This window comes from Anopheles stephensi, chromosome 2, assembly GCF_013141755.1.
Source record: "Anopheles stephensi strain Indian chromosome 2, UCI_ANSTEP_V1.0, whole genome shotgun sequence".
Lineage (NCBI taxonomy): Eukaryota > Metazoa > Arthropoda > Insecta > Diptera > Culicidae > Anopheles > Anopheles stephensi.
This window is the reverse complement of record NC_050202.1, coordinates 79,155,212-79,174,325: the sequence shown is the minus strand read 5'-3', so window position 1 is coordinate 79,174,325 and position 19,114 is coordinate 79,155,212. Positions and strand designations below refer to the sequence as shown.

The 19,114-nt window shown below is 46.2% G+C and overlaps 1 protein-coding gene across 9 annotated transcripts in view; it reads left to right on the top strand.

Annotated features, from left to right (window-relative positions):
* The window catches only part of LOC118505428, a 33,219-nt gene that overhangs the window by 11,039 nt on the left and 3,066 nt on the right, over window positions 1-19,114 (top strand). For 8 of the 9 annotated variants that reach the window (XM_036041197.1, XM_036041196.1, XM_036041195.1 and 5 more), the window contains exons 3-7: window positions 4,592-4,730; window positions 15,678-16,387; window positions 16,910-18,035; window positions 18,115-18,268; window positions 18,353-19,051. In XM_036041197.1, the coding sequence (XP_035897090.1) occupies window positions 4,592-4,730; window positions 15,678-16,387; window positions 16,910-18,035; window positions 18,115-18,268; window positions 18,353-19,051 (2,828 nt within the window). The remainder of the gene's footprint in view (window positions 1-4,591; window positions 4,731-15,677; window positions 16,388-16,909; window positions 18,036-18,114; window positions 18,269-18,352; window positions 19,052-19,114) is intronic. The other variant, XM_036041201.1, reaches the window with a different exon arrangement.

Here is a 19,114-nt window from a genome sequence, read left to right as displayed (position 1 = left end):
TTGATACACAGGAGAGACCGTTTTGCATTGCATGTATATCCTGGCCCTGGTGGTGACGGAAATGGGGCTTTTCCTATCCCTCCTCCCCTCCCCCCAAATGGAGGAAGGTTGTTGGCCATTGCAAGACAAGCTGTCAATGGCCGTGTTCTGAAGTTATCCTACAGCAGCAGCTCTACACACGCTGCCCGGAACGTGGATGGGAAAATAGAGAAAGCAATATTTTAAACGTATTTGTTTCGGTATTTGTGTGTGTGTGTGTGTGTGTGTGTGTGGTGGTATCTGTTCAGGAAAGAGCGAGGTTTGTTTTTCCTTTTACATTTAAAGCATATTCGGCTTGAAAAGGCTGTGCCTGCCAGAGTTTTAAAGTTGCTGCACGTGGGTGAGCTGGTTGAGTGTCGAGCATTTAATGTGTGTTTCTGGCTGGCTTTTCCAACCATTGGGGGGAAATTTTGGCTCATGACGACGTGGGAAAATCCTGATAAGAGGAAAACCATTCAGTGAAAAGACTAATGCGTGACGACACGTAGAAAGCCCTTAGCCCCAGAGTCTTTTTGAATGAGCATGTTGTTGTGGGTGACGTTCGAGAGTCTGCGTCCGGAGAACGAAAGTGGTTCGGTGTCTTGCGTCATTTTGTCGTATTTCTACTCGTGTATAGCATTACGTGTTAGTGAGTGATTAACTGCGGATGAACAGATAAAATTCCACCTCCCTCACTGCAAAGTTACCTCTTGCAAGTGTGGACAAAAGATCCTAGCGAGTTTTGGTGGTTGCCTGGCAAGAGGAACTTGAAAGGGTTGGTGGTTGCTAGAAAGTAGTGCGGTGGAAGAGTGTGGGCGTCTTTTATTGGGCTGCTGCTAAATACGACACAACCTTTTCGTGTGATATTTCGTCCATTCATCCATTCAAGCATGTAGCGGATGAGGATATTCATCAAAGCGGGGGGGATATCGATGGATTCCTTTTTAAAATTAAGCTGGCGTTTAGTATATTTTTGTTCACTCGAAAAAGGGGAATGGTTTAGATATAAATAACTTTATTCTAAATCAAAATTTAATTTTCCAATTTAACTACAATTCATGTAGGCAAATTTATACCTACAAACAAGCTGCTCCCACAAAGGATGTCCCTAGGAGCGTCCCTTCAATCAGTGGTGCAGTTACGAAGTCGGCCCAATTTTGTAAAATGCCTTACCATTGTCTCTACATTCGTAGCAGGAAAAATAGGAAAGCTGATGTTTTGCTTCTGGGGGTTGAAGGAGTTATTGTTGCCAGCTTTATGTTATTCAAGAGAGGGGTCCGGCATTTGACGTCTTCGCGGTCGACGTCATAGACATCTACTAACGTTAAGCAGCTGACATTCCAAACAACTGCCGTAACAAAATCTTTCGGACATTTCGGCACAAGCTAAGGCTGTGTACGGTGAGCTTGTTGTCTAGGGGAAATGTTTTTTCTTCTTTGCAGATACAATGTTTTATATAAAAAAATCATTCGCTCCATTCTCCGATTTTATGCAACGATGAAAAAAGGCGAACCTGCTATCTGCTGAGAGAGATTTGCTTTTTTTTACTTTATCTCTATCGTTATGGATATCTTGTCCAGTTTGGTCCAGTGTCAGAAGTTATGACTTCGCTGGACGTATCACAGCTCCTACGTTTCTTCCGTTTGCGTGCTTTCACGGCACTGATGCTCTCGTTCATCTTGTGGGAAAGGGAAACAAAAGTATTAAAAAAAAGTCTTGTGCGTGTATAGCGCTGACTGGCTGGCTGGTGGGCAAAAGTGGGAAGCAATGAAAATATGCTTCCTACGGCAAAGGAACTAGTTCGGAAGCATACCAAATACAGAAATTTTAAGCTACGATAATCATAAAAATCATCCTCTTTAGGTCGTTGCCGACTCTCCGGGTGCACCTTTCGGTGTGCGAGGTTGACTGGCATTGTTGGTGGGGGACTATTTGTTGGGGCAGTCGCTTTTTTAATATTAATTTTTTGTGTTAAACTCAGCCGCATAGTTTCGCGTTTTGTTTGCTGCTGCGGTTCCATAGAAAGCAGCACTGCAAAAATGTCAGTGAAGCTTGTGATAATTGTCTTTGGGGGGGGTCAGTTTGGTTAGCCATGGGTTTTACAGCTAACGCCAGAAACGATTGTTAGTTGGTGCATAAATGTGGAAGCAAATACCCATTGTACGTCTTCTTTTGGTTTTAAGGTTTTTTTAAATGAACGTTAAAAGAAAACATTTCTTTTGTGTAATAATTTATTGTTAAATGGTAATTTTTAAAACCATTCAATTTAGCAAAGGATTACCTTTCTACCTTGTTTTTGAAACCTTTGGAAGGTAAGTGTTGTGTTTATAGGAACCCCTTCATTAGTTAAAACGGGTAAATCATTCTGCTTTCCTGTTGAGGTCCGCGTTTACTCTCAGCCCATATCCGGCCCGTACAGCTTCCAATTGCATTTTCCTCTGCTGCTACTACGTGCCGGACGTTGACGTCAATGAGAGTGACGTGACTTAACGGGTGGACTAGAAATGAATGATTTGCTACGAAATGTATTTTTTTCTTGTGTTTTCACACTCCCCTGGTTTCCCTAGTAGGAGGGGGGCGCACATCACGAACGTTCGTTAGTGTGAACATCCGCCGGAACATCCTTGGGTATTTCCTTTCGGGAAATTAAAATAACAAATAGAGTGAAACCGCGCGTTAGAGTTGGGAGTGGGAGGGCATGGTTCCGCCGGCCGCATAGCTCGAGAGCTCTCACTCATAGCAGAGCCACCAGAGGCTTAGCAGAATGTAAAGAAAAAATACCGAAAAGACTGCTGGATTATATCAGTATGTGCCGATGATGATCCTGAGCGAGAGCTGCTGCTGTTGGGCGTATTTCCCAGCGCGTAATTGCTCTCTGCGGTAATGGAAAGTAAAAAAAGGCAAACCCACCACCGGTTCAAGCTCGGGGTGGGGGGACAATGCTTCCGGGTCGGAAAGATGGAAAACTCGGCAGAGCTTGGGAGAATTTCTCACTTCCGTGTTGCGTATCAAAGGGCGCACATCATCGCTAATTTCTTCCCAGTTTCATGCAAGGCGTGATATCACTTATCATCACCTTCACAGCACTCAGGGGATCCGCTTTATCTCTATTGCCTTCGGCTCCGAGAGTGGTTTACGTGGCGCGCGGAACACATTGTTTGGGTCGGTGAGATAATGAATGGATAAAAGCATATCATTAGTGTGGATGAATAGGCTTTGTTTTATTTTCGTTTGTTAAATTTACGAAACTCTTCAGCCAGCCGCAGCCAGAAGGTGCAAAAACGGAAGTCCTTATTTCGCTTTTGTCTCCAGTGTTTTATGATATGAGAATACAAATATGGCGACCCTCAAGAGCTGCAATTAACTTACGTATCAGGCGCTACAACCGCTTTGCGGTATTGGCCTGCTGCAACAATCCTCGATACCGCTCACGGTTTAGCACCGTCGTCTGCCAGTCCGTTATCCCGGCCGTTCTGGCGGACGCATCAATGCCATCACTCCATCTCAATTTGGGCTTCTGTCCGTGTGGACGGCCTAAAAGGACTTTACGGTCGTCCGGTGTCATTCTCATGACGTGACCAGCCCACCGGAGCCTGACGAGTCTAATGCGCTGCACGATGGTGAGATCATCGTACAGCTCTTAGAGCTCGTCATTGTAGCGGCTCCTCCATTGTCCTTCCACACATACAGGGCCAAAAATCCTTCTGAGCATCTTCCTCTCGAACGCGGCTAAGAGGGCTTCGTCAGTTTAGGAGTCCACTCAGTCAGAGTGAAGAAGTTTCCTCAGGCTGTACTATGACCGGTTGGCAGCCAGCACCATTGCGCGCAACTCAACATCAATGTTGTTGTCGGTGCTGACTTTTGACCAGACCAGATAGGTGAAGTTTTGGACGACTTCGAAGGTGCGGTCACCTATCTGTACATCACCACTGCGCAAATCGTTTGGTTTTCGCTTCGTTAATCTCCAACCCGAGGTTCTATGCCGGACGCTCGATCCTTTGATAAACTTCTGCTACATAGGAGAGCCTCAAATCAATGATGTCTATGTCATCAGCGTATGCCATGATCTGGATTGACTTATAGAAGATGGTCCCCGATGTTTCCACCTCCGAGTCGCGGATGGCTCTCTCTAGCGCCAGGTTGAAAAGGAGACAGGCAAGCCCATCTCCCTGGCGCCCTGGCCCTTGGTGGTGGCAAAGGGCCCTGAGGGTTTTCCATCCACCTTCACCTGGCATGTGATGTTGGCCATTGTCATTCTTACAAGCCTGGTAAACTTGTCCGGGATTCCAAAAGAGCTCATTGCGTCGTACAGTTTTACCCTGGCTATGCTGTCATATGCGGCTGTAAAATTAATGAAGCGATGGTAGTAATGGAGCTGCTGCTCCGCCATCTTCTCCAAGATTTGCCGAAGAGCTGCAATGAAAGGCAAATTTAAATAGTTCACTCTTTAGGCATAGTTCTTTAAGCCAAGCGAATTAAAATTAACTTTAAGCGCCTTTGTAAAACTTATTATTGAATTTTTTGTGGCACATTTCTTATACTCCTTCTTTACTCTAACCTTTCTCATCCGCAGACCACCTTCAAGGACTTCCCCAGCCCGGACATTGCCAGATCGCTGACGGGGCCAGATATTCTGCAGAAGCATTCCATAAATTCGCTACTGCTGGAGCACAATGAGATCATCTCCCGAGGATTGCCGTCACCGATCGAAGGTAAAAATACGCATTTAAGCATGTGTATGCTTTGCATAAGAAATAGGCGCAAGGACGTGAAGAATCGTAATAACTGTGTTTACCACCCCCAAACTACCCCCCCTCCCCCCGCTCCAGTTCCTTTTCGTTCGACTTGCTTTTGCGTGTGATGTTTTGATTTTTCTAGAATGGACAATTGTTAGGGTTGCATTGTGTGTTGCTGTAGTAAAGCCACGCGAAACGAATGGTGGTGTTTGAATGGTACAAAACTTTTTTGTTTACCTGACTCAACACCAGATTCATCTTCCTCTTAATGAGGATGGTAGCGGCAGCAGTAGCGTGTGATGACAATGCTTGCATCCTGCGTCGGACTGCGATTATTAAAACAAAAGCACTATCGTTAGGTTCACAGCGCTTTGCCCATAGCCAGCAGCCCCCCCCCCCCCCATGGCCGGTCGGCCTTTTAGAGTGCAATTGTGCCTTTCCACCAACGACAATTGTTGTGTGCATGTGATGGGCAAGCACAGCGAGAAAAACCCTGCCGTACGCGATATTGTTTCTATAGAATGTATAAGGAGATCCCCCTGGTCCCGCGAGAAACTAACTAAACTGACAGTCAAATAATAGCTTTGAAAACAACGAGGATATGTGAGAGTTAAGTATGGAGACCGCTCCGAGTTGTCGGAAGAAAAAGGTGGCTTTTTTAAGGCTTGCTTGGCTTGGCTGTGTATGGTTGCCTGATGGTGTCTCGCAGCGGTTCTCCCCATAAAGAGAAAGACGGATTCGGGGTGGAAATGTCCCTGCTGCTGCCCATGCTGTGTCTCCACACCACGCCGGTACTGGGAAAGAGTCGATTTTATTATTCATGAAAATGCCTGTGCCACCACATTTATCTCCGTTTAGCGTCGAACGATGTTCTAAGCTGCCCGAGTGATGTTTTAGAAAACTGCTGTGTGCTGCTGCTGCTGGATGGTGTCCCTATGTGTGACTCACCAAGAGAGAGAGAGAGACCATCTGTGGAAGAATCGTAATACAAATGAAGGAAGGAAGAGAGGGCATGCACGGCACACCATCTTTTACGTCCGCATTATTTTGCAGCAAACCGAGTATGTTGTGACTCAGTCAGTGCTTTATTCTTCTATTCCGCTCCGCGTTGATGGTTACAGTTTTTTACTTGAAGCTTTGTTGTACACGAAGAAAATACTCAAGACGGCGGTTGAGTAAAGAGTGTTTGGAATAATAGTATATTAAGAAAGAGCAAAAAGGTAGAGAGGCAGGGTAGGGTGGCTATTCTTTGGTTCTCGACGAATCGAATTCGATCTTTTTGGCGTTCCGGAAAGCCGATGGTGTGTGTTGGTCAAGGTCGGGATGAAACGAATATGACATATGGCGACGAGCCTAAAACCTAATTTTAAGCTTTTGATTCGAAACCCAAATCGTCCCTTACATTGATCAAGGATTCATTCCACACATTTAAACACAATGCGCCATTTGTCTGGTCAGAGGTACGACTAGGTATAACATTCGCTAATGTAACATACATTTTACTTTCCATGTGCATTCATGAGGTGGCGATGTTGTGCAAAACTTTATATGCCTGTTATAAGAATTAGCCAAATTACGAAATGTCGACACGCAGACGCGACATACGAACAGCTGGTGTGTGTGTGGCGTGACGTTGTGAAATGTCTTGTCAACGATTTCTGTAGTCTTATGCATTCACCACCGCATACGGCGTTAGCTGCTTGGGTATTTAATGTTTAATTTTGGCTAATGAAATGCGAGTCATTATCGGCTTTTTATTTTGCTATGCTATTTCTTCACTACTCACTCCGACCGTGATAGTTGGTGTGTCAATCCGAGTTTGCTTAACTGCTCAAAATGGGCATGGCTGCCCAGAATTGTGTGTTAAGGTTGATATTCAAGCGGAAAGGGCCATGGTTAAGTGCCACCATGAACCGGGGTGCAGTGCAGAGTAAGAGTATCAAACATGCTGTTGGAGTCGTTCGAAACTCACACAGGGGTCTGAGGCAAGGTGACGGACTCTTCTGTCTACTGTTCAATATATAGCCTTGGAAGGTGTCATACGAGGCGCGGCGCTGGACAACGACATCCGTGGCACGATTCTCTATCGGTCTTTCCAATTTCTTGGCTTCGCGGACGACATAGACATCGTTGGCAAGTCTCATGATCAATGCGAAGAAGACGAAATACCTGCTTGCCGGAGGCTCTGATCGTGATAGAGCCCGAGTGGGAAGCAGCGTGTGTTAGTCGACGGCGACAACCCCGAGGTGGTAGTGGAGTTTCTGCTATCTTGGGACTGTCGTTACTTCGGATAACGATGTCAGCAGCGAAATCCGGAGACGCATTTTGCTGGGGAATCGTGCCAACAACGGCCCCTTCACCGTCTGCTAAGATCCAGAAGACTTCGAGACCGCACGAAATGTGAGATCTATCGCCCGGTCCTATATGGCTACGAGTCTTGGACCATCCGAGCGGAGGATGCAAACGCTCTGGGGGCGTGTTCGAGCGACGCATCCTCCTGCCCATCTTTGGCGGTGTGTTCGAGCATGGAGTGTGGAGGAGAAGGATGAATCACGAGCTATACGGCGAACCGGACATTCTGACGGTGGCGAAGACCGGCAGGATACGATGGGGCTGGGGCATGTTATGAGGATGCCGGACTCATGCCCCGGCGAGAAGGTATTCGTCAGCGACCCTCAGTTCGGCACGAGGCGTCGGGGAGCACAGCGAGAGTTCGTTGGCTTGATCAGGTGAAGGGGGAGACCTGTCGGAGATCGGGGGCCTACACGGATGGGAAGCTGCAACCAGTGATCGAGTATCCTGGAAATCTATTGTTGACCGGGCCATGTCACCACGACGAGTTAAAAGAGTAGGCTAATTTGATGATGATGATTCTAACGAAAAAGATAATTAAATCAAATAGAAAACGATATAAGATTCTTACAATTTGTTCCTGTCGGTCATTGAACCGAATCAAGATGAGATTCAAACCACGACTTTCAATATACTTGAACCGGAACGCGCAGGGTACGGCGATACCGCAATGGAAGCTTTTTTTTATGTTTAAATTGATTTTTAATCATCTTAAAAAGCGTAAATTGCGTTGGATATAGAACGCTTCGGAACCGTTCGGTGGTATGTGGTAGTACGTTCGGCAAAGAGCATGTACATTACTTACGCACAGTCGAGCACGTGCTTCAGCCTTTCTGCAGAACACGCATGGCGCACGAGAGTCATGCAGTGTGTAGAATCATAAGTTTGCCGTTCATTGAGCTTAAATTATGCTACTATGTTTCTTCCGATGTTGAAGCACGGCTTCACACATCTTCCCTTCCATTAGTGGCGGTGTGGTGCATAAGGTGGTAGCGTCTGGTCAAAAAAATCTTTATCCGCGGCAGTGGACCGGCACATGAGGAGTAACCGTTACATGTGAAGCATAACAACAGACGGTGGTGGATACTTCGTGTCTACGAATCTAGCATTACTTCAACTTATAAGCCAAATAACAAACCGATTCTAAGCATTATGCCGCATTTTGGATGTTTCGGAATCCGCGAATACTTTCTATTGTGAAACTGTGTGTGTGTGTAATATAATACAGCACTCATTGGATAGCAGTATTGCGAAAACGAAGAAAAAATATTAACACTTTTAACCGAACGGTGCACAGTGTTGCCTATTTCGCACACGGGTTTCTATGAGAAACGGGAACTGTGTTTTCTTCGACGGAAGTAGCTTGTTCGTTTCCTTTTCCCCTTGTGGGAAGCTTATAAACCCATTCGAAAAGGGGAATAAAAAGTGCGTTAATTGGTCTGACAGCATAAGTTACGCTTCGTCGCATAGACTCTCGGTAATTGAGTCTTGCTGAAATAGCATTGATTTGAAAGGTGGAAATCGTCTAAGACAAATGCTACGCGAGGGAGAGATACAATCACCATTTGAAATTTGTATGATTTGTATGAAAACTATGAAAACTGCTTTTTCCCGCTGTAAAACTTAGTATAGGTTAGCGAGAGTCCCCTTATCTGAGAGATCAATTTGTTTCAACGTCTGTGACCACCGCTAGGCACCAATTTCTCGTCGGCCGGCACTGCTGGGTACTGGGCTCATAGATTTATAACGCTTCACTGCTAAAGGGCAAAGAGAAAAAGCTCGAATGGAAAAGCCGAGGAGGAACATTTTGGGGGTTGGACCCCGTACACACCCGTTGGTTGGTTGAAACGAAAACCTTACCTGGTGATGGATTTCACGCGTTGTTGATTATTCATATCAACACACCAAGTAAAAGGTTAATTCACCTACGAAAAATTCCTTTTTTTTTGGGTACGTCGTAAGCAAGGGGAAGATCTGTGTCCAGTGTGTGGTGTAAGGTGGTAAGAGAGGAGGATGCGGTTGCTGGTGGATGATTATCAACAAAAAAAAAAGACATCCAAAAGAGAGGTGGTTTATATAATTTGGCTTGTTTCTGGTTTTGTTGTTTTCTAACGCCCAAATTTACAGTTGTTTCATAAATATTTGTGAAAGCTTGACACGGGGCCACGATCTTCCGCGATCAAGATTTTCTCGTGCTTTTAACGAGAGAAGACGATTTCGAGAGATATTTTCGTTTTATGCTTTCTCGGGGTTGGGTTCCGTTGTATTTTTGGTTCAGACTTTATACATTTTGATGGTTAGACCAGAAGCGTACTATAATTGTTTTACAAAAATTTAGATTTTTTTTAATTAATTGTTTTTAATGGTTTACAATACAAAAAATTGCAGACTGTACACAACTCCAATGTCTGATTGAAATATGTAACGTCCGTATTATATTATACGACATAAAAACACGTCGAAGTCTATTTAAAAATAATCTACATGATCGTACCCCACCTTTCCTGGATATTCACCGGGGACTGTACTGGATTGATTTGTTCAGCTGTGGGATTCTTCTTCTTTCTTGGCACTACAACCTCGGGAGGTCTCGGCCTGCCATTTCTGGCTTTCTGTGACTTAATTTTAACCATATTAACGTAATCAGCATTACGCTGTCTGGATAGGATTTGAACCCCGGGGTCCTGCCGTGTGAAGACCGGCGCCGTTGTCCCTCGGCCACCGGACCGCCCCAAGCTGTGGGATTAATCAACCAATAATAATGATGGCCAGATATCGGACTATATGTGATGCCTTGGCCAGCTAGTGACAGAGGGTTATAATTCTGATTAAAATAGTTGATAGAACGTTTGCTATGTACATCAACTTGCTAGCAATCTGTATCGCCTAACGATGAGTTAATAATCAGCCAGAATTGAACATTTACCGTCGTGCAGTAGTATTTATGAATGGTGGTAACCCAGAGCCACCGTTGCAGCAGCTCTTGTGAGAAATTGAAGAAGTTGCATACCATCCATCCAAGTGCGCCCTAATGAGCCCTCTCTCGACTGTCTACAGCTGTCGTTGAAAAGGGGCCAGCTCGGGGGAAGGGGATAATATAATCAGGCAGGGGAGAAAACGGGGTAGGATAGACACGGGCACAACTTACATGTAAGAATTACTTTGCATTGGGGCACGTGTTCGTTCTGGTGAACAGCACAGAAACTTGCAATATTGAGCCGTCTAGTCGAACGTTGAGGTAAGATAATGTTTACTTCGTTTTGCTTGCGCGCTTGTTGTGCCTCCTCGTTGCTTCGATGAGTTCCGGATGAACCGTCCCGTATCAGACAACATTAGGATGGGATTGGTCTCGGGTTGTTGGGGTGGTAAGCATTGTAGAACAAGCTTTTCATTTCGATTGCTGTGTTTGGGATGTGTGTTTGTTGGGTTGTGAAGCAGAGAAGGGATTGGAAATATGCTTGGTGGTGGTGCTAGCTAGTTTTTTTTCGTCACAGTGCTTGGCTGATAAAGTTTTGTAAGAAGCAAGACGAAAAAAAAACTCAGCCGATAATATCGAACCGGCTGGAGCTAGTAAGACGGGAAAAGAAGAAACAGGCAGAGTGGGAGGGGGGGCTGGTAAATTGAAGTTCAAGTACATTCACGGGACAGGAGTTTTGAATGCTAAAGAGCGGGGTAGGAAACGGAAGTTTCCGTGTGCTCTGCTGTGGCATCGTAACGTTAGGCTGTCGAGAATGAGCTAAATAAAGGTAAGTGATAGGATAAAGTAAAAGCCACCCATCATCATGTAGCGTGTGGGTGACGTGTGTGGAAGTTGGACAACCGTTGGTCAATGGCACATAATCAACGCCCAACTATAACCGTAAATAAGCGAACTGTATTTGATAGAGTTTGGTCTGTTAACTACGACGGGAGAGATCTGGATGTTAGGGGTGGTCGCTGTGCGTGGATGGTCCTGAAGGGAGAGAGACTAGACAACGGATGTAGTTGAAGCATGCAACAGTTTGAACATATTATGCTCTAATCAACTCCGATTAAGTAGCTCACAAGTTTCAAGATCTGGATGAGTAGTATATCGTTTTAATATTGATAATACTATATGAACTTGATCATATTTACGGATTCCATGGAAATTAAGGAAAAGTTTTATTAAATGCTCAGTTGGGAGCGATAATAGACTTTTGTCCCCCGTGCGCTTCCTTCAGTAAAACACGAGTTGGTTAAGTTTCTTTGGTTATGATCCATAAAAGATATATAATAAATTTAAATGCTCAATAATGAGAACTTGCTGTGTCATTACGATTGTTTTCCTAACCCCCGGATAAACGTTTATAATATTTATTTTTCCTTCAATAATCATTTATGTGTTTAGAGTAATGGAGCGATGCATCGTGCATTAAATGTTCCTGATTGTAGATAACTTAAAGCGTGTAAACTGGATGGGGGAGAGCGCTACCCATATGCTTCCGCGCTTCGTTTCCAGCACGTGGTTGGCATGTGTTGCAAAATGCGCTGCTTCTCGATGTAATGCGTACGAAAGGAAGCACTTATTTAGTTAGCTTTAGCGCAGCAATCTGTACAATAGGCAACAGAATGTTTTCATTTCTACACATTTTCTACACTCATCTCACGCATTAGCTGGCAGGGAAGATTCAGGTAGTTCGCTGATTTTAATGGAACAGGGAAGACACACAAACCCGATTGGTTTTGAAATATGGTGCTGCTGCACGTCACGCATGAACTGATTTGCTCTCTGGTGTAGTAAGTGCAATTTACCTGCCATTGCAACACAACAAATCCTGCTATCTCCCGCCGGGGTCCGCCTGACTGTTAGCTACTGCAGCCATGTTTTGGCGTTAAAAAATCTCTCCCGAAGGCTCACTGAAACACACAAAAATACACACACAACGCTCTACAATGAAGCGAGGAGGAAGAGTGGATTCCACATCCATCGTTGCTGCCCAAGATCGCGTTATGGATACGCGAAGTGATTTCCGCATCAACCAGGGGGGAGAGAGCCACAGCAGCGCGTCGTCCAGTCAAGCGCTTCGTCAAGCCTTTCAAGTCTCTGTGTGGCTCGCGAAGCTGGCTGGGGCACGCGTTGGTCGGTGTAAATCACCGTACGGGGGAAAGGCAACCTGGTGGTGAGGTGAGGTGTGGTTGCGTGGTCGCCATTCGATACCACCAGAGCCCCAGAAGAAGGCGCCGACACCAGCAGCACCTAATTACGTTGAACCTCATAACGTCTTCGGGCAGTCGGATTGCTTTCTGCTGGAGTGAGTGTGTTCCTTCCCTAGGGGTGAGATGTGCTGTTGACCGTAGTCAACCCATCCACACCTGCTTTGCTCGCGTCCGACTTGCACACACACACACACACACGGTTGTGCGGTTTTATGATGGTTGCGTTATTAGGATACACGCATCGCTGGACACGACATCATCTTCGCGGACCCGGTAAGCGAAGGAGAGAAGAACGTACAGTAGGAGGGGGGGGGGGGGTAAGGTTTCCTGTTCGAAGTGCAGTGGAGGTTTGAAGATGATAATAGGAGGAAAAATTGGGTACAACTTACAGCAAGCAAGTGACTGATGAAGTCGGTGGTCTATTGTATGAGTCTGCGGCAGTCATATCTTTACGTGACGTTTGCCGGCGAAACATACTTCAATCGCGTACCTAATTTCCAATAAAAGCTACGCATTGCCAACGCGCTTTTTTTTCGTAGCTGCAATATTTGAACTCCGCGCAATGAACCATTCCCCCCACCCCAGACATATCGCGAACAAAAGCACCCTCCCAAGTACTGGAATAAGACCATGACCATTATAAAACACTCTTGAGCCGTCACATAGTAGCAGAGTAGTTCCAGTTTTCCGACCAATGCATAGGAGGAGAGACTCGGGTAGGTCTTCTAATTTATTATGAATTATATTACTTGGAACGCAGACAAATTGAGGCGCGCGCACATAAGTCTTAACTACCACCGCGCGGAAGCGCAGCCTTTCTTCAAATATTGTTTTTGTTGTGGCTCTCTGCTGTTTTTACTCTTGTTGCTCTTAATAATGTCTTGCGCTGGGATGGTGTAATTTATATTTAAAATAGAAACACTTATTGCTTGTCTCTTCTGTACTGCGGGTCTATTTTCCATCGGATGGCCGATAGCGTGTGGCTATAATTTGCAGCTCCTTCCTATACATCACTGAATCGTCGGAGGCAACAGTCAAATATGAGGGTTATAAAGAGAGCGCATTCATGATTTGTGGATTCGTTTTGGCGCAACAATTATCCTACAACAAAGTGATACAGGCAAAAGAAGTCAACCGACGGGGGGGTGGGTGACCACCCAAAAACACCCCGTCAAATGTATGTTGTGGTAGTTATAAAGAAAAAGTTTACCATTTCGGCATTCGGCAAGGACATTCCTCGATATAATGAGGAGGATCTGTGGGCATTTGGTGGTGTACCCCGTTGTGCTGTGTTTAATGAACTCTCCAGCCGAGGATACGGAGCATGGTTTCCCGAGGACAGTGTCATCTCTGATAGTATCATTATTATTTTGCGCTTGAATTGGTGCCAAATAAGTTCAAACGAGTTTCGTCCACAGCCAACTCTCTCTATCCACCACAAGCAATCTTTTGTAAGCAATTCCTTCAGCGAATCCCATATCCGATGTACGCGTTTGGGATGTGTATCGAGTGACAAACGATTAAATGTTATATGCCTGACCGCCCTTTTTATTGTAAATCAATAGAAAAATTGTATGTCAACGATTAACATTGGTATCTTCTTAGAAAAATACTACTTAATGTCATTCTAATGGCCACAACTGATCTTGACCTAAAGTGATCGAAGCGGGTCAATTGCGTAAAATGTATCTTCTTTTCGCTCGCCAGCCTCTAGAGCTCTCTTGGGCGTATTCCCTTTTCCTTCCTGGCTTCCTGGATTTGATCGTACCCAAAGCTGGGTAACAGGAAATTCATCAAATTATTAATGAGGTATGGGATAGCGAATCGATGCCTTGTGCCTTGGAATCTTGGTATCATCTATCCCATATACAAAAAGGGAGATAGGCTAGAGTGCAGCAATTGCAGGGGTGTTACGGTGTTGAATATCGCCTTCAAGATCTTCTTCCTAATCTTACAAAATCGACTTGTCCCATTTGTCGAAGGAAACTATCAGAGAGGATTCCGAAACGGAAAATCAACCACTGACCAGATCTTCACGATGCGGCAAATCTTGGAGAAGATGGCGGAGCACTCCTACCATCTCTTCATTGATTTTAAATCCGCATATGACAGCATAGCTAGGGTAAAACTGTACAACGCAATGAGCTCTTTTGGAATCCCAGCCAAGCTTACGAGGCTTGTAAGAATGACAATGGCCAACATCACAGGCTAGGTGAAGGTGGATGGAAAACTCTCAGGGCCCTTTGCTACCACCAAGGGCCAGGGCGCCAGGGAGATGGGCTTGCCTGTCTCCTTTTCAATCTGGCGCTAGAGCGAGCCATCCGTGATTCGGAGGTGGAAACTTCGGGGACCATGTTCTTTAAGTATAATTGGTTTGAAGCTCTCCTATGTAGCAGAAGCCTATCAAAGGATCGAACTTCGGGTTCGGCACAGAACCTCGGGTTGGAGATTAACGAGGCGAAAACCAAAATGATGGTGGCGCACCACTAGCGACCCTGATAACAAACACTGATTTACTCAGGGGTGATGTACAGATAGGTGACTGCACCTTCGAAGTCGTCCAAAACTTCACATATCTGGTCTGGTAAAGAATCAGCACCGACAACAACATTGATGTTGAGTTACGCGCAAGGGTGCTGGCTGCCAACCGGTCATACTACAGCCTGAGGAAACTTCTTCACTCTGACTGAGTGGACTCCTAAACTGACGAAGCCCTCTTAGCCGCGTTCGAGAGGAAGATGCTCAGAAGGATGTTTGGCCCCGTATGTGTGTGGAAGGACAATGGAGGAGCCGCTACAATGACGAGCTCTAAGAGCTGTACGATGATCTCACCATCGTGCAGCGCATTAGAATCGTCAGGCTCCGGTGGGCTGGTCACGTCATGAGAATGACACCGGACTACCCAGCCCCTAAGGTGCTTTTAGGCCGTCCACACGGTCAGAGGAGGCGTGGTAGGCCCAAATTCAGATGGAGTGATGGCGTTGATGCGTCCACCAGAACGGCCGGGATAATGAATTGGCTGACGAGACCGCTAAACCGTGAGCGGTATCGAGGATTGTTGCAACAGGCCAAGACCGCAAAATGGTTGTAGCGCCTGATAAGTAAATAAGCTGGGTAAAATGTCCCTCGTAAGGAGTTTCGAATAGAAACTGCTCACTAGCCGTGCTTACCGGGTATGTTCCTTCCGGAAGCATTTTCAGGTAGCAGCGCACAATCTTAAGGTTTGCTGGAAAATCTATTGGTAATGCTTGGTTATTTTTTATCGTTCTCTATTTTAAATTGTCCTCAAAAGTCGAACATTTGATATCATATTTAATTGTTTGGTAACGTTTACTAGCAAAATCTTGTATTGACTGGTTCTTTTATCACATTTTCCCAACCCTTTTTTTCCAGATAACATATCTCTGGCAGATCTTCTAGGCAGCTCGCAGACATCATCCTCTCCAACATCGGCATCTGTTTCGTCGCTGGTGACGAACTCATCTGCCGGCATGGCGGCAGGTAAAGGTACCGGCCTCCATCCAACCAGCCTTGCCCTTGCGCACCCCAATCACCATCCGCATCTGCAGCAAAGCCAGCTAAATCATCAGCAGCAGCAGCATCATGCCACGCTCGGGTCATTCTCGTCGCTTGGTGCGTCCTTAGGGAGCAACGGTATGGTTGGCGCGGCGACGACGGTTTGTGACGACAGTGCCAGCAGCATGCTTAGTTCGGCCGGTGGCAGCAGTACGACGAGTGGATCCGTTACGTCGAATCCGTTCAACTTCACCAGTTTGCGAATTCCGAGTCCAACGCTTAACTCACCGGATCTGCTGTTGAACGGTGGTTTGATTGGAGGTGGTATCGCCGGCAGCAGTAGCAGTAGCAGCAGCAGCAGCAGCAGCAGCAGTAGCGGAATCAGTTGCGGAGAGATGGGAAGTGGTGGCAGCGGCCAATCTCCGACCACGACACACTCGTTCTACTCGAGCTTGCTGCCGCAACAGAACCAACAACAGCCGGGAAGCAGCAGTAGCAGCTCAGGAGGAACCACAACCGATGCCTTAATTTCAGCTTCGTCGAATGGTAGTGCTGGTGGTGCTGGTGGGGTGTACGATGGATTTCGGGTGAGAAACGTGTCTATTATTAAGCGATCATTTGTAGTGGAGTTTGATAATTGTAGTGGAGGAGAGAACCAATCATGGCTGGAGCAATAGTTGTGTTGTACCTTGGCTGAGAGATCCCTACCGTCTTTAGTTGGGGGGTAGGGTGTGTATGTGCGTGTGTAAAAGTGTCCTGTCCCAATCTACGCTGGGAAGGAAGAACCCAGAAGAATGGATGAAATTGGTTACAAAGGGGGGTGAGCTATAATCGAAGTTTTTCTCCGCTGCTCGCGCGAAACTTTGGCAAAGTGCCAAGCCTACAAATGCTACATTGAACTATTTTCGTAACACGTGTAAATCCCATCATTTTCCAGAAAAATTACTTGGAAAGGAAGGGTTTCAGATCGGATTGATCATTTTTCTATTTCATGAAGCTCACTACTCTATGTGGCGACTTGATTGGGGTGGTTACCTTTGTACGGATTGTCGGATTTATTTTTATCAAATTCTATTACGGGTTTCCTTCTATGTTGTGTCATTTTTCAGTTTGATTTGATGCTTGGCTGCGGAAATGACGGAATAGCAGCGGCAGCAGCATCTAATGGACTGACTACCGAAACACTGAAACAGCGACGACGAAACATTAGTTTCGACTGTTCCTCGCCGACCCACGGCATATCTTCGACCGGCGAAGGAGCATCCCCCGCCCTTACATTGCTTTGCTCCAGTAATGGGCGAAATTATCGGAACGGTAGCTTTTCGCAGCCTCCACAAAACACCAGCCATCATCAACAGCAACAATCAACGAGCGTACAGCAACAGTATGACATGCTGGCGGGCGGCAATAGTGGAGGATCTAATGGCGGCGGAGGTGTTGCAGCCAACAGTGCTGCCGGCGTTGGAATGGGCGAATTTGATTCTATCAATGCCGGCAACAGTTCACTGTCGCTGTTCGAACCCGGAAATGGGGCAATGTCCCGTGCGCACTCACCGCCAGACCATACGGACACCAGCAACCTGCTAACGACCCTGGAAAGCACTAGCCTAATGGATATGCTCAACATGTTTACTCTAGGTCAGAGTACGAATTCCTTGACTGGACATCAGGCCACCACCCAACAACATTCTCATAATCAATTTGCACCTTACACTTCGACTCCAATCACGCCCTACCAGCAGCAGCAACAGCAGCAACAGCAATCAACTGGATCGTTCAGTGGAGGAAGCTTGGCTAGCTTGTCATCTAGCTTGGGTCTCGCGAACAACAACGTGTTTAACAGTGATTACGAACGTTTGCAAAAGCTACAAACATTTAACACGCTACGCCTTCTGCACCAATCCCAGCAAAAGTCGCAACTGCAACAGCTGCAGTTCAACCAGTCGCTGCTGTCAGCTACAACAGCCGGCAATGGTGGGAATGTGTTTGGAAGTTGTAGCAGTATTGCTACGAACAGTACCGTTGGTAATGGCAGCAGCAGCAACAGCAGTGGTAATCACAACAGTGGCTTGCCGGGCAAAAATTGGTCCTCAGCCCAACAACATCAGCAGCAACAGCGTCAGAGTTCCTCATCTCCCTCACTAAACGGTGGATCTGGTAGTGGTGGTGGTGGTGGTAGCGGATACACCGATGTAAATCTGGATCGTATCGCCAAAATTTATCGATCCTCTGCGGGTATGTAAGCCGGCCAGAATCGCTATAACCTGTACAGTGACTAAATGTATATGCTTCCTTCACTAATTTTCGCAAACAGCACATTACGATGCCACCTGTACTTGGAGCGGTGTTTTGCCACCTCGCTCAAATCGTTTGGTGACGTACTCTTCGAAAATATTCCTCGGTGGCATGCCGTGGGATATAAGCGAACAATCGTTGGTGCAAATATTCAAACCGTTTGGCTCAATCAAGTAAGTTTGTAGAGAACAGCGGGGTCAAGGAAAGACGATAAAAACTCAACTCTCGTTCATGTGTTTTCTCGTCGTTGTTGTTAGGGTGGAATGGCCTGGCAAGGAGCAACAAGCGACACAACCGAAAGGCTACGTATACATCATTTTCGAATCCGACAAACAAGTAAAAGCATTGTTACAGGCATGCACCTACACTAATACTACCCCAAACGGTGGCAGTATTCACGGTAGTGCTCATGGTGGGATAAACACAGGTAAATATATAAAGAGCCACACCACCATGGTGGGTGGTGGCTTTCGAGACGTTTTAGCTAATTTAAATCGCCAACTTGCCCCCCCTCCCCTAGGTGCGAAGATCAACTTCAAGATATCCTCGAAGCGCATTAAGTCGAAGGACGTTGAGGTGATTCCGTGGAACATTGCCGATTCAAATTATGTCAAGTCGTCGTCGCAGAAGCTGGACCCGACCAAAACGGTGTTCGTAGGGGCACTCCACGGCCAGCTGACGGCAGAGGGTTTGGCGATGATCATGAACGATCTGTTCGATGGTGTCATGTACGTGGGCATCGATACGGATAAGTACAAGTATCCGCTTGGATCGGCTCGCGTCACGTTCAACAATTCACGGTCGTACATGAAAGCTGTTTCGGCTGCGTTCATTGAGATTCGCACCGCCAAATTCACCAAGAAACTGCAGGTGGATCCGTATCTGGAGGATTCGCTCTGTTCCATGTGCACTGTACAACACGGACCATACTTTTGCCGCGAAAGCATGTGCTTCAGGTAAGTTGCATTCGTGATAGAGCTTAACTATATGAGTGATTTGTGCATGGAAGGATCGATTGC